Source organism: Lygodium microphyllum, chromosome 29 (assembly GCF_053477565.2).
Source record: "Lygodium microphyllum isolate KBCC chromosome 29, Lygodium_microphyllum_v1.1.10, whole genome shotgun sequence".
In the NCBI taxonomy this organism is placed as follows: Eukaryota; Viridiplantae; Streptophyta; class Polypodiopsida; order Schizaeales; family Lygodiaceae; genus Lygodium; species Lygodium microphyllum.
The window spans coordinates 102,845,048-102,859,995 of record NC_141163.1 but is presented as its reverse complement, the minus strand read 5'-3'; the positions used below and the strand labels follow the sequence as shown (position 1 = coordinate 102,859,995).

At 41.2% G+C, this 14,948-nt stretch overlaps 1 protein-coding gene across 1 annotated transcript in view; it reads right to left on the bottom strand.

The window, feature by feature from the left end:
• The window catches only part of LOC148010975 (uncharacterized), a 29,219-nt gene extending 18,670 nt beyond the window's left edge, over positions 1–10,549 (bottom strand). The window contains exons 1-3 of the mRNA XM_087671358.1: positions 9,742–10,549; positions 8,887–9,164; positions 8,032–8,358 (exon numbers count right to left, since the gene is read on the bottom strand). Coding sequence (XP_087527484.1) covers positions 8,032–8,358; positions 8,887–9,164; positions 9,742–9,991 — 855 coding nt within the window. The 5' untranslated portion in view covers positions 9,992–10,549. The remainder of the gene's footprint in view (positions 1–8,031; positions 8,359–8,886; positions 9,165–9,741) is intronic.
• Between the last annotated feature and the right edge of the window lie 4,399 nt (positions 10,550–14,948).

The window sequence follows — 14,948 nt, the reverse complement described above, 5'->3', positions numbered from 1 at the left end:
ACAAGGGTGTCGTAGTACAAGGAAGACGATGAAGACAGCCACGAACCACGAACTGCAATGTCCTCCTGAAGGGATATGAGGGTACTGAACAAGCTAGAGAGAAGAGGTGACGGACTAAATGAATCAACCGTAAGGCATGAACGAGAGAGTGGCCTATAAATAGGCACAATCAGCCTAGGATGGCGCCCCTTTTTGGAGCCGCAAACTCTAAACACAAACCCTAAACGCAAAACGCAAAAACGCAAACTGCGGGTGAAGGGTTTCTCAACATAAACATCATCATGCAAATCCCCATTCAAAAAAGATGTCTTAATGTCCAACTACTATATCTTCCAACCAAAATTTACAGCCATAGCATTACACATCTCATCATACTCATATGGGATGAAGGAGCAAAAGTCTCTTCATAATCTATGCCCTTCTTCTGTGCATAGCCTTTTGCTACCAACCATACTTTGTACCTGTCAATGGTACCATCAGCCTTGTGTTTGAGTTTAAAAACCCATTTTATGCCAATGGCTTTCTTGACAAGTGGTAAATCCACAAGATCCCATGTAGAGTTAGTGGCAATAGAGTCTAACTCATCCTGCATGGCCTGCATCCATTGTACATCTTGCTGAGCTTCGTCTAAGGAAGTAGGCTCATCATCATCTGATAGTGAGCTCACAAATACATGCTCATCACAATTATCTACTTCCGTAAAATCAGCCAAATGGGCTCCCCTTGCATCATGTGTGCTGCATATCTAGCAACCCTTCTAGTGTGTTTAGCTAAAGGGCCATCCATTTAGCTTTTCCTGCAGAGTTTGTAATAGCCATCTCGGAATTGTTTTTGCTGCATTAACAGCAGCCCTTTCATGCTGTGTTGCATCTTCCACTACATGTGGCAAACCATTATCAATACCATGTTGTTCAAGTGCATATGGTGCAGCAACAGCTTGCTGTATTATGTCTGCCTGGCCATTTATAGCAAGCATCAGCAAATATCACATCCCTACTGACAAAAACTTTCTTTGTGCATAGGTCATACAAGTAATAGCCCTTGCTTTCCGAACTGTAGCAACTAAATATGCATTTTACAGCCTTGTCATCCAGCTTCGTGGACTATGCATTTTACAGTGTTGTCATCAAGCTTCCCACAAAGCTCTTTCAAAAGATGTGCCTAAGCTATGCAACCAAACACCCAAAAGTAGTCAACCTTAGGTTTCTTGCCATGCCAGCGGGGTGATCGTCTTTAGTGCCTTAGTGGGTGTACGTTTCGACACATGATTTGCACACTGAAGGCATTCTAACCAAAATTTATGAGACAACCCTTTCCTTTTGAGCATTCGAGTCATCTCCATAAGAGTATGATTCTTCCTTTCAATACCACCATTCTACTAAGGAGTCGTTCTAACAGTGGCTTGATGTGTAATGCCATGATCAAGCAAATATGTCTCAAAAGCACAAGGCATATACTCCCTCCCTCTATCCGTGCGAAGTGTCTGCACTTTCAAGCTAGTTTCAGCCTCAAGCTTTACAGCAAGATATTTAAAATGCATAAACACATCCGATTTTGCTTTCATCCCATACATCCATGTATACCGAGAGTAGTCATCAATAGTCAATAAATGTAACAAAGTAAAGATGACCTCCAAGTGCACGTTGTTGGAGCGTTTGGGGTGGAAAGTCTACCACGAGGGTAAGATACAGTAGGGTGAAGGGAGATTCAAGGAGAGCAATTGATGACAGAGAAGGGATTCCAAGAAATAGAAGATGTAGAAGAATACTCATAGAGGTGAAACCTATCCATTGATTTCTGCATTCTTGAGAAGATAAACTCCTAATAGACCAAAAACGTGCATCAAACAGTAGCTTCTTCTCTGCTGCTCAAACCACCAATCTGATGCTTTTGTTGGCTCCGAAAGGGGGGTAAAATACCAGGACACCTACTCAGAATTCTCCCAGATCACTCATTCTTCTTCTCCTAGTTCGGAGTGTTGTTTGCTCCCTGTAAACTACGATCGCACGTCGCTGATTTCGCCAATCCTTCTTTTTGCATAAAATTCCCCAAAAATGGCTGAAAGCCACTTGCTTTTTTTTTTTTTTTTTTTACATGTCATCCTATTCTAGAAGTTGTCTATAGCTTTTGGATATTTACAAGAAATAATATTCAAAATATCAAAAATAGACTAAACTTGTCCAAAAATCTAGTATTTTTGAACCATCCACACTACCAACACTGACACTAATGACTAATATGGCATTGATTTTCTAGATCAATAAGAAAGCCGAATGACGTTGTACTCTAGATTTTTTCACAGTGTCCACGTAGCGACACGATATCCAACCCCTCTTACCTGCACATCCTCCAGCACAGCAGCTCGTTGCCTTCTATGAGCGGGCAGCCATCTTTTGTTTTACAAGGACTCCTTTGATTCCCCATATTAGAGTATGGTTACAATCAATACTATTGAATGATGCTATGTGTCACACCGATGATTTGGAGCAAGTGCAAGCCCCTCTTGTTGAAGAGATTTATAATGGTCCTAGGGGGTTTTTTGAGATTCTCTTTCGCTCTTCACATGCTAGGGCATGGATCATGCAACGTATCCCTCTGTTTCTAGATGGTCAATCGGTTCATGCTATTCCATGGAGACCTATGGATGAATTTCAAGATGTAATTAGGCAACCATGCCCACTTTGGGTGAAAGTAGTAAATTTTCCTTCGTACTTTATGTAGCTTCTTCCATAGCGTGGTTTGGATTCTAAAGTGGATATGCAAGTGTGAATCCCAAGATGCACCGCAGCAACAGGTTCCTCCCCTCACGCCTTCTAAATTGAGCAGAAATCCTAACACCAATTCCCTTCAGGCTAGGCTGGTTGGTGAGTAGCATCCTACTTGTCAAAGACAAGCATCGAAGGATGCTCCATAAGTTTCTATGGTTAAAAGCCATGCTTCACAAGACTCTTGTCTGATTCCTGTGCAATCGGTCAATGATAATATTACGCAGAATTTTCAATGCAGGGGAAAAGGCTTTTATTCTAAACCTCAACCTCAACCATCTGGTGTGCTGCCAAGGTGAGTGGCAAGTAATGGTGCTTCCGGTTCTGCATTGAGATTTGATGCTCGTGGGAGATAGTTGCCTTCTTGAGATGCATTCCATGCTCAGTAGCATCAATGCCCTCCCCTTGCATCGATTGCTAGATTTGCAAAACGAGGATCTTGTGGTTGTCATGCACAGTGAAATGCAGAGATTTCAAGCTGCTAAATCAGTGGATGCAAAAGGGAAAGTGGCGATCTAGTAGTTCTTCTCCCCTTTATTCATCATGAGGCTCACTTTATGGAATGTTAAGGGGTTTTATCGACTAGCAAGTAGTATAGGCTGTGGACGACTGTATTTGCAAGTCATTGGGATGTTTTTTGTGCAATAAAGCAAAAATAGTACTTACCGGTGGTTCCACCTATGTTTATGTGGACTTTACTATGTTCTTTAGTGGCCATCCTCCTCATAAATCCTAAGTTATGTTGGTTATGCAATCTTCATTACAACCTTGTTGGTCCATCAAGATGTTTGAGGCAAGTTCTTGGCCGTGGAGATTATGTATGAGGGGGAGGTCCTATGGTTGATGAGCGTGTATGCTCCTAATACAATCCAGGACCGTCGTCAACTTTGGGAAGATTTGCAATCCCTTTTCATGGCACATCAAGGCCTTCTTATGGGTGACTTTAAAGTCTGTGTGTCTATGGATCACGCAACTCCGCCAAAACTTGGTTATGGATGGTCCTAAGCGTCAAGCATGAGATGCTATGGCTGCCTTGGCTTTGAAACAGGACATGTGGTAATGGCTTGATCCTGATAGAGTATATATTTACCAAAGTGATTATTTTATTCCAACTGAGATTGACATGTGCATGGAGATGCATCATTGTTCTTTCAAATCATTTACCCTTGGTTTTGGAAATGACTCCTCAGTCGGTGCATGTCTTCAAGGCTCTCCTTTTGGAAATCTCAAAGCTAGCCTCTTCATTTGCGGCTCAAAGTGGCTCAATCTATCATGAATCATGATTAGTATGGTCTCTTATTTTTTATCCCTACTTCCTTGGACTAAGAAGTCTCTCCTGGAATTGGTGCAACCCGTCCGCTTTATGTTATGGAAAAAGAAAGGCAATCATTTGGGTCAAGTATGGATATCTTGGCAACATATTACTACTCCAAAACAATTGGGAGGAGCTGCTCTATTGGATGTCAAACTTCATATGAAAGCTCTAAGAATGGCACTTTTGAAAGCCCTTCATTTGCAAAGTCATCCTTGGAATGAAGTTGCAAAATCCTTTATCGAGGAGATTGGCATCTCCCAAGGTCGCACAGTTATCCAGGCATCTTGGTGGCATGTGCTGAATTCTATGCGACCTCTTAAAATGTCACACTCATTTCTCCTAACTCATCTGATTGCCTCTTAGCAAGAGATTCTTCAGTTTACAATTTGGCGTCCTCCCGATCTCCAAAAGGAGGCTAATTCCTTACATGCACAAGTGTTGCCCACTTCTAGGCTGCTTGATTGGCCAGATTAAGAATTGCAAAGAGAGATTTAATCGGACAGTCAGATTGGGACTGCAAAAGATACAAGATGCCATTCCTGGGCAGTCCCATCTTTGTTCTTTCCATCGCATACGCCAATACTTTCAAGTGCCTAGATAGTAGAGGCTATAGCCACATCTGGTTGACCCTACAGGATCGGCTTTAGAGCTATAATCCATTGCCTACTTTTCCGTCTACTTCACCTTGGCAGGATTGGATACTTGTGAAACCTGATGATTTTTTTAGGCCAGCTAATCAAATCTACCATAAGATGATAGAGAACAAGTCATGGGTCACTAAGAAAGCTAATAAATTTTGGCATGCTCAGGATAGTAGACAGAAGTGGTCAATTATGAAGGTGCAAGACTCCTTATCAGGGGAAAGTTTTTGTACAAAGACTACTTATCGGTGGTCTTTCTACTAGGGGTGCCCTACGTGCCCACAAGACCTCATAGGGCCATTGTATCTTTTGCACTACTAGTGATGAGTCATCAATTCATCTCTTCATTTCCTACCCTCTGGCAAGGCACATTTGGAGCTAAGTTTCCCGTGTGTGGACCTTAGTGACTAGGCAACAAACACCCATCCATTCCCGAGTATTGGGCAACATGCCTTCCTCATCAGCTTTGCAATTGGATCACCCCTACCTCTTCCACTTTCTCAGATGGACGGCTATTTGGCACATTTAGTGTACCCGTAAAGCCTTTATTTTTTATTCGGCCTCAGGTATCCATGATCATGTTGCTTGTGTTCAAGGATTACTCTTATGGCAAATCTCTTCTATGATTTCAATAGACCTAGTCCTCCCTAATGTAGCTACACCTTAGCTGGATATAGTTTGTTGTACTCCAATTGTACTATTTGCATGATATTTGCATGCTATGTTTTGGCAACCTTATGGCTTGGCTTGTGATTGACACTATTTTTCATGGCTGCCCAAAAGGCAACAAAAGGGGGGGGGGGGGGGGAAGGGGAGGTGCGGAAAGTGAGAGAGAGAAAGGTTTTGCTCAAATAGTAGGTTGTTCTAATAGCCTAATAGCTTCATTATAGTTGTTTCTATTCTGTTTGGTTGGCTTAAAGACTTAATGTAAACATTTTCATACATTAATATACACTTATTCACGGAAAAAGAGAGAGGAAGGGAGAGCTTAAGAGAAGAGGGTGGAGACTCAACAAGATGAATTTGGAGACTCAAGAAGGTGGAGGGTTGAGAGATTGACGGAGTAGAAGGGGGAGAGAGGTTGAGGGGGTAGCACTTGCTTGAGGGATAGAGATGTTGAGAGAGTAGAGAGAGCTTGAGCAAGTAGGAAACTTGAAAGGTAGAGAGGTTAAGGAAGTAGAGAGAGCTTGAGGGAGTAGAGAGCTTGAGGTGGCAAAGAGTGCTTGAGGGAATGGAGAGTGCTTGAAGGATGAAGGAGATAGGGAAAAGGGAGAGGGAGAGGGAGAGGGAGAGGGAGAGATTTTTATAGAGAGTGTTTGTGTATTTTAGGATTTAGAGTTGGTGATGAAGAAGGGGTAAGGAGAGAATGAGAGAGAGTGTGTGTGTGAGTAAGTGTATGTACTATGGGCCATGGCCCATCATGATTCATCCATGCCACATGGCCTTTTTTTTTTTTTGGTTGGGGAGGGAAGAGAGAAAGATATATTAACATCTACTAAATACCAAATCGGTCTATGAGACATATCCATGTACAAAGGAATATCCTCAAGATATCATGAAAGTGAAAAGTGTATGAAAATCCTATCTAAATGTGCAATAAGTGTAGTCTATAGACATCATCATCCATGCAAGCCCTCAATGGATACAAGTATGTCCATCTTGGGACACGGGCTATATGCATGTGAGAGACAATGATGCCATGTAGATCTACCCCCATCCAGTGAGAATAGGGGAATGTAAAATGCAATACTAGAAACTTCTCCAGATATTCCTCCAAGGCATCTAACATCCAGCTATGGCTACTAATAGGTATAACCCCATGTATTGCAATCACCAACTGATCTACACACTCGCACTCGCTCCCTCTCTCTAATGGCAAGTCCTCCAAAAGTATGCAAGTGACGAATCAATAAGAAGAAAGAGCCTAGACCAATAAATAGACCTCCAATCAAGAAAAGTCAGCCATCAAATAATAGAATAATAAAAGCTAGTCGGCCAGACAAAAAATCACCAAAACCTTATAAATCAAGCACAATAAAAATGCACAAATAAAATATTGTGCCCACCCCACTAAACAACACACAAACTCACTCATGCGCTGACTAATCTGCTAACACTCTATCTAACCCATCATCATACATACAACAATGATCATCAAAATGGCAACATGGATACCCAAGCGGCGGGGGATCAAGCCACCACCAAGATGCCTCAAAGAGAACTTGATGTCGATGTCAATAGTACTAGTGCCTAAAATAGCAACTCTCTATGTCTGTTATAAAAAACAATGTCGTGCAATAGCATTTGTGACGATCCTATCTGCAATTGCCAATGCCTTTAAACATACATGACCATGGATTTCCCGTTAAACTAATTAGTGTCAATGATATCTAGGCCAACAAAGCATTGGCTACTCCACCAAAATCTAGAGGAAGCTTACAAGGCAATGTCCCCACAAAGGGCACCAAAGCGATGCGATTGATTTCCAATTACGGCTCGATCATGGAGGCCCACAATCCAGCCAAAGTGACCAAGCTTCACTAGAAGTGTGCCTCTCAACATCCATTCCTTAAAACCCGGTACAACCATCACCTCAACATTGCTTGCAATGGCAATCCATTTATAACCGATGCAGAGCAACGTCATGCTATCAAATCCTTCCAGCACAACCCCACCCATTGTAGCGGCATCTTACTTAGGGCCATCCTAATCACTCGCAACTTGATCTCTCTCTCTCGGAACTGGAGTAACCATCTACATCCAATGGTCTATTGTTGTTGCGTTTAGAAATCTATCTCGACAAAACAACACACTCTCTGAGTTATGTCAATGTCTTGCACCCCTCTCCACTCACCTCATCCTCCATCCTTAAGACACGAAGGTTTGAGGCCCTCTTGTATCATACTCGTTCATTCTTCAATTAAGCATTCTACAAATTGTGTTCCACTATTGTCATGCATTTTGTGTCTCTATGTATCCTAGCATCCCTTTGCACACCTCTCTCTCTCTCTCTCTCTCTCTCTCTCTCTCTCTCTCTCTCTCTCTCTCTCTCTCTCTCTCTCTCTCTCTCTCTCTCTCTCTCTCTCTCTCTCTCTCTCTCTCTCTCTCTCTCTCTCTCTCTCTCTCTCTCTCTCTCAAAAAGGTGCTTTATTTTGAACACATGAAATGCTTCAACAACTTGACAAGCAATTATTTTACAAATATCTTTTACTTTCACAAGCATACCATTTAATTGAAAGCTTCAAAAACATTAAAGATATTATTAACCCTATACTATACTCACTTAAAAGTACGAGTATAAATTGCTTACCTCATACTTTACAATCTTCATAGTCTCTCCTTTAACATATTGTAACTGCGCATTTGAGTCAAAACAAACCCTTTGACTACAACTAGCTTCCGAACTTGGCAAATCATTCATACAAGTACTACCATCTTCACCAAGGCTCTCACCACACTGAAAATCTTTATCACTAGAGTTTGTATTTAATGGAGGATGGGCTCCCATCCTATCATGCCCATCTCCTTCAGTCTCCAAGGACTCCCATTCCTCATCCTCAACAGGAGCACCATATTGCTCTCCATTCCTAGGTCCAGGCCCGCTCTTCTTGAAGACTCGACATACCACAAAAGTATTCTGGACATTGCAAAGATTTATCATTGACAGCAATCAATTTTTATTGACACAAAATGCACATACAAATATCCTATAAAAGGATTTAAAACCAGCACGCATACACATGAACAACCTCAAAAGGAGGCAAATACTCACAAAATGCATATGCAGAGACATGTGCACACACTTTTAAATGAAATCGCTACACTTAGCTTGTCAATGTACAAAAGCTCATCGACACACAAGGGGATCAGCCTTCATGACAAAGTCTCTTCAAAAGAATACAATAAGTTCTAATAAAACATGCAAACATAGTTTTCTTGAACTAATTTATTGAAATGTACAATATAAGGACCCCTCTATGTGAGATTCTCAAAGGAACACACGGTATATCAAAACACTAGATAAACAGATATAGGTAAGACTAGTAACCCACTCTAATTTGAGACAATTATGCAAGGATTGTGCACATACCCCCCCCCCCGGGTGTACATACACTCTCGGTTGCTCCCTCCCTCCTACAAAAAGCAAGTAAAACATAGATAGTACCTGCTGAGCATGTATCCTCTCACATTCTAGGTCAGTCAAGCGATACTCGCGCATGACCCAATCAGTCCTCTCACCCTTTGGCGCTCGTCCCTTGTAGAATACTAGGGTCTTTTTCATCCCCACAATTCTTGAGCCCGATGTGATTGGCCTATCCTTTCCTGTAGCCTTCCAATATCCAGCATGTGTTGATCTGTTTGTGCGACCCCCATTAGGATATTTCTTGTCTATGGGACTAAAAAAATACCATTCCAAATCTCTTGTTTGAAGACAAGAAATCTCTGCCAAACAAAACCCACCACAAAATACAAACAGTACATGAGCGGTAACATCTCAAGGTTTGTACAATATATAAATGCATAATCACACTTAACATAATAGCCCACCTAGTCTTCAATTGTTTGAATCAAAATAAATGCAAGGCACAGGCAGATTCATCAATGCAAAATGTCTAAACTCAAAAAGAGTTGAAGGAAATTCATGAAGCCATTACAGCCAAGCAAGCATATACAGTGCTGTGGCAAGCCATTGCTTGAGGCTAAAATAAGAACCAATGATAGTTTGCAGAAAATTTTATGTACCAATAATGGATTGAACACACGAGGACCTTAGCATTACAATATTCATGGCAGCAAAAGAATACCCAGAGTTTAAAAGTACTCAATAAATTTCATGAAGCCATCAAATTCAAGCAAGAACTTACAATGTTGTCGCAAGATAGGCATTGCTTGAGATTAAATAAAGACTGATGCTATTTTGCCGGAAAATTATGTACCAAGAACAGAAACTCTGACACAATGACGACTTTACAGTAATATTAGTCGTGCCAGAGAAAGAATGCATATGCAGATAACATACCAGGAAGGTCCCATGGTTCAAACTCGTACAGATTAATCTCTGCAATCACGTCAAACTCAATCTTGAGGCCACAGACCTTCCTCCTGAGGTAATAAAGCACGAGCTCCTGGTCAGTGGGATGGAAGCGGAAGCCGGGGGGCAGGTGGAACTTGCCCGAAAAGGAAACGCCCTCATCAGGTCCAGACAGCTGCTCTCCAGAGGGAGACAGATGTGGGGAGCCTGGAGAAGAGGGAGAACACTTGGCTGCCATGGCCGGAGCCCACGAGATGCAGACAGAAGCAGTAGCTTCTGGAAACCTCTGGAAGGTTCTACGCCCGTTCTTGCTTGCTCGATGCGCGCTCTCCCCTGGTCCGCATGGCTGGAGGTAGCACAGAATGAGGGAGCTGGGTCGATGTGGGCTCTCGCTATTCTTCTTCAGCGCAGGCTCGCAGGGGGTGGATTCTTCTCCTTCTGGGTTCTTTCCTTGCCCCTGAGTCCTGAGTCGGGAAGCAGTTGAGCCGTCCCCTGCGGCAGCACAGCCCCATATCAGCTCCACAACCTTACCAGCAAGATGACTTCTGTCACAAGCAAAAGCATTTGTGTGCCATCTATGATTTCTATTTCCTTTTAGAAGTTAGAGCCTTTTGCATGTCCCTTTGGGCCGTCCATTCATCCATGATCTACCATCTCTCTCGGCCCCCTATCCAAGGATTTCGCGGAACATGCCTTCTTCCATAAGCAAGAACAGCCCCATAATTTCTAATCATATTCATTCACATGCACGGCGAAGATATGTTCGCTCGTCTTGAAATTGGGACACACACGCAGACCTAACATTCTTACTTCTTCCATATGCAAAAAGTACCCAAATTTGAAGATCTCTTTACTTGTCTTAAAATTGGAGGATCCTCAAACCTAATATACTTCATTCACGCTTGTGATGTTACAACACATTTTTGTCCTTTTTCATGATCAAATACTTCCACAAAAAAAAAAAAAATCTCAATAGACTCATACTTGCCCACAAGTGGAATCCTCGCCACCTACCAAGGAGAATTCACCTAAGTGTTCAGCAGACAACAACCTAGACCACATGAACATTCCATGTGGACATCGACGTCCCTACCCATGATGCACCTTGTGTGGCATGAACCCACAACCTCTAGGTTATAAATCACAAGCTTTACCATTAGACCATCACTTTGGGGACGTATTTCCACAAATTTGATTTGTTCAATAAAGTATATTACAAGTCAAGCATTAAAGGTGGTCCATTGTTGTGTCTGATGTATGTTGAATGCAAAGGTGCATGTTGGACTACCTCCATGTTGGCTTCCTCAAGAAGACACTTTATATGGTTGTTGAAGCTATACAGCTTCTACCTCAAGAAGGTAACTCACATGGCAATCCTTCTCCTTAGGAAATAACTTTTCATAGTTTAGACATAACAAAAGAGAGGGTCATAGGGTCTTGGTAGAGGGGTCACCTTATTAACTAATAGAGTAATGCTTTGAAGGTACATCTTCTCAAGTTGGTTGCATGGGCTTTAAAAATCATATGTGTTCGTGATATCACTATTGACCTCCAATTTGTTATTTACAAGTAGAAGAATTTAGGGCCTTTCCCCTATAAATCAAAATTCTCTAACATAATCTCATTTTGTTGACCTACCTCTCACATGTTAATACTAGTCCCTTTCTAGCCTAAATTATGTCATTTGCAAACTTTTGTCCCTAAGAGAAGCATTGATCCCTCAAGGATGTCATGAAGATACCCTTTTATCAAATGATATAGATTGTTACCACAAAAATATTTAACAAATTGTTATATGTATGCATGGACTTGACATGGCGTTGGCCTTTTCTACTTTCCTTCTTGAACCATTGTTGAAAATTTGAAACATTGATGTTGGGGAAAAGGAATAGCCCACATTTCATCCTCTTTGAGTGCGAAACTACCAAATACTAAAATGGGAGAGGATATTATTCGAGATTACCTTGCCTGGTGGAGAGCAATTTCGTGCAGGTAGCTTCGAGAGAGAAGCCTCTCTCTCTCTCTCTCTCTCTCTCTCTCTCTCTCTCTCTCTCTCTCTCTCTCTCTCTCTCTCTCTCTCTCTCTCTCTCTCTCTCTCTCTCTCTCTCTCTCTCTCTCTCTCTCTCTCTCTCTCTCTCTCTCTCTCTCTCTCTCTCTCTCTCTCTCTCTCTCTCTCTCTCTCTCTCTCTCTAGTCCACCAGTGACTCACCGACTGCCACTTACCCGTTTACAATGGCTTATTATTCACTTGGGATCAATTCAACACACACATGATCAGATAAGTGTTAGAGTAAGCAATCATCAATGAAGAAGAGTTAACATGATGCATTGGAAAGTAAATGGGGAGCAATTAGGCTATTGATTCCATGTGGGCAGTATATGCATTCAATGAAGGACTCTTCAATGTGGACAATATGCATCCTTAACATATCCAACAAAGGGACTAAGGTCAGTAAGTGGATTTTCTCTCCCATCTCTCTCACTCTTTTTTTATTATGTGTGTGTGCAAGCCAATTGGTGGGCAAGTAGTGATGATGGGAGAGGTAGTGCAATGGTGGAAGATATGGGAGTGAGAGATGGGTTTGATGAACAAGTAGCATGACTCAAATGTGGCAGTGCTACTTGGGCTTGGGTATGGTGGCACGACAATGATGGGTAGGTGGTTTAGTGCAAGCTAGGCATGTAAGTAGAGTAGCTATTAGGAAAAGTGAGGCACAATAGGTAGGCGGTGTGGGATGGATAGGTGGCCAAGTAGCGAACATGTGCCGTGGGTAGCCACAATATGCTAATGGCAATGCTATTGACCAACACACAAACACACACACTCTGTGTGTGTGTGTGTGTGTGTGAGATAGTGAGTGAGTTAGAGTGTGTGTGAGAGAGCGCCAATTGTGCTATGAGAGACGGAGAGAGATGGGACGCATACTTATAGATTTTAATTAGAATATTATTTTTTTATATTAACTCAAATATTTGAGAGGTTTAGAAGAGGTGTCCTATATGCGAGAGGCCCTTTGGAGGTTTGGGGCTTCCTGAACCGACAACTAAAACTATATACAATGAATGTTATTTGCTATTCCCTTCCCCATGCTTTAACCAAGCATGATGAAAAATTGAATGAGCACAAATGGAGCAAGAGTGAGTGACAAGAAAATGAATACAATATACCCTCATGCATGAGTGAGCATCTCCCTCATGCACATATTTACAAAATTTTTTATTTTTTTTCCTTTTGGGCTTCTTACTTTCCTTACATGTATAACTTGCTTTTGTCTAATAACTTTTAAAACCTATCTAATAAATCTAACCTTATAAAAATAATTATCTTACTCTTAGACCATAATAAAAAGGTTATATCAATAATAAATAGTTCATACATAAGCACACAAATAAATCTTTTTAAGAAATATACACAAGCATTGTATATTCTCCTCCGCTTAGAGACATCAAGATGTCCCCATCTCAATAAAAACTAAGGTGTCATTTTCTTGAGTTTTGGTTTGGTCTAGTCAAGTTCCTTGGAGGGGTTATTAGCATTAGCCAACCCATCAATTGTTTTTGTTCTTATACCATGTGTGATGTACCCATCTCTAGCCAAAGTAGGTAATGTTTAGTAGTCACTTGGACACCTTCTTTAAGCAAGACAACAAAAAATCTAGTATCTTTTGGAAACTTTTAGAAGATTTGAGAAAGTTCCAGAAGACTCTTTGGAACATTCTAAAAGAGCAATTGTATCAACACTTACATAAGCACAACTCATATGATTACTTATCTTGATGATGCTTATGTCATAAATGATGTCATCATCTAGAAGCTTCTCCTTTACCTCCTCGACTCTAAATTCAGTCAAAGACTCATATTTGCATGTATAAAGCATTTATTCAATGTATACAAGAAGATTATCCCTATTTTAAGCCTTGTAAGCAAGAGAAGTATGTTGAAATTTATTACAACAGTAAAGTCCTGTTTGAGCCATGTTTAGAGTAGGGCATAGACTCTTCAAACCCCTCCTTTCAATCACCTACCATAGTAGGTAAATAAATCCCCAAATTTGTCCACATATACTCTCTTCTCAGGTACAAGCATGAAAAGCTCATAGATTTGGAATTAATATGGACAGTAGTAGTGTTGCCCATGTTTTACTTTCTTTATAGTTATGAATTGCTATTGTTCAGCCCATAAAAACCCTCATATGCATAAGAGATATGGCTCACCCTTTTGTCACAAAAGGTTCCTTCATATATCACTCTTGTCTCTTTCCTAATATCCTTTCTTCTCTCCCTCTTCTTCAACATAAAGCAAACAACCCTATAATAGCCAGTTGCAATAAAGTGGGAAAATAGGAATTTAATTTTAGCGAGAGAATAATGCTCTAGACATAGTGGCGCGAGTATAAGCTGCAAGAGGATTCTTTTTATTCATCATTCATGCAGTAATACAAATTCTCTTCATCTCCAACCTTCTTATTTAGCTTTTATGGCTTCATGACTTCTTAATCTCTATCAACAATCTAGTGCCTAGTTAAGAAATATGACTTTACAACAACCAATCAAGGCCAAGAGTGAACTAGCACCAATCGATCAAAGATCACTTTTTCGGAATTGATCAAGACCAAGAGTGGACTAGCCCCACACTTGGTTTAAAGAGATTGGGAGACAAGAGAGAGCTAAGCAAGATCTAGTCACAATCAGAGACTAATATTCAATTCCAACCCGGTCTTGGGTTCTAGCCTCAATCCAAAAGGCAGCAAGGTTTTATTAGGGATGGCTTATGCATAATGCTCTTTGTTGACATTCGGGTGTCCTGTTGGATGTATTGATGCTTGATCATCATGGTTTATGCCCAAATCATGATTCAAAGACATTGGAACATCAACTGTAGACAGTCTAACTGGCTATACAGTAAGAGGAGCCTTGTCCTAAAAGATCACCCTACGTATGTCAACTACCTGCTCAGGCTCTTATGCATCTTCTCCTAATGGAAAACAACATCATGGCTACAAATAACATTCTAAGCTTGCGGATCCCATAGGTAGTAGCCCATCTCACTTGCATCCCTATAACCAAGAAAGATGGATCTCACTAACTTAGGATCCAACTTATTGCATTTGTACTTAGGTACATGGTAGAAAGTCTCACATTTGAAGACTCTGAGATACATATACGAGGGAGGTTTTCCAAACCATACCTCCTCCA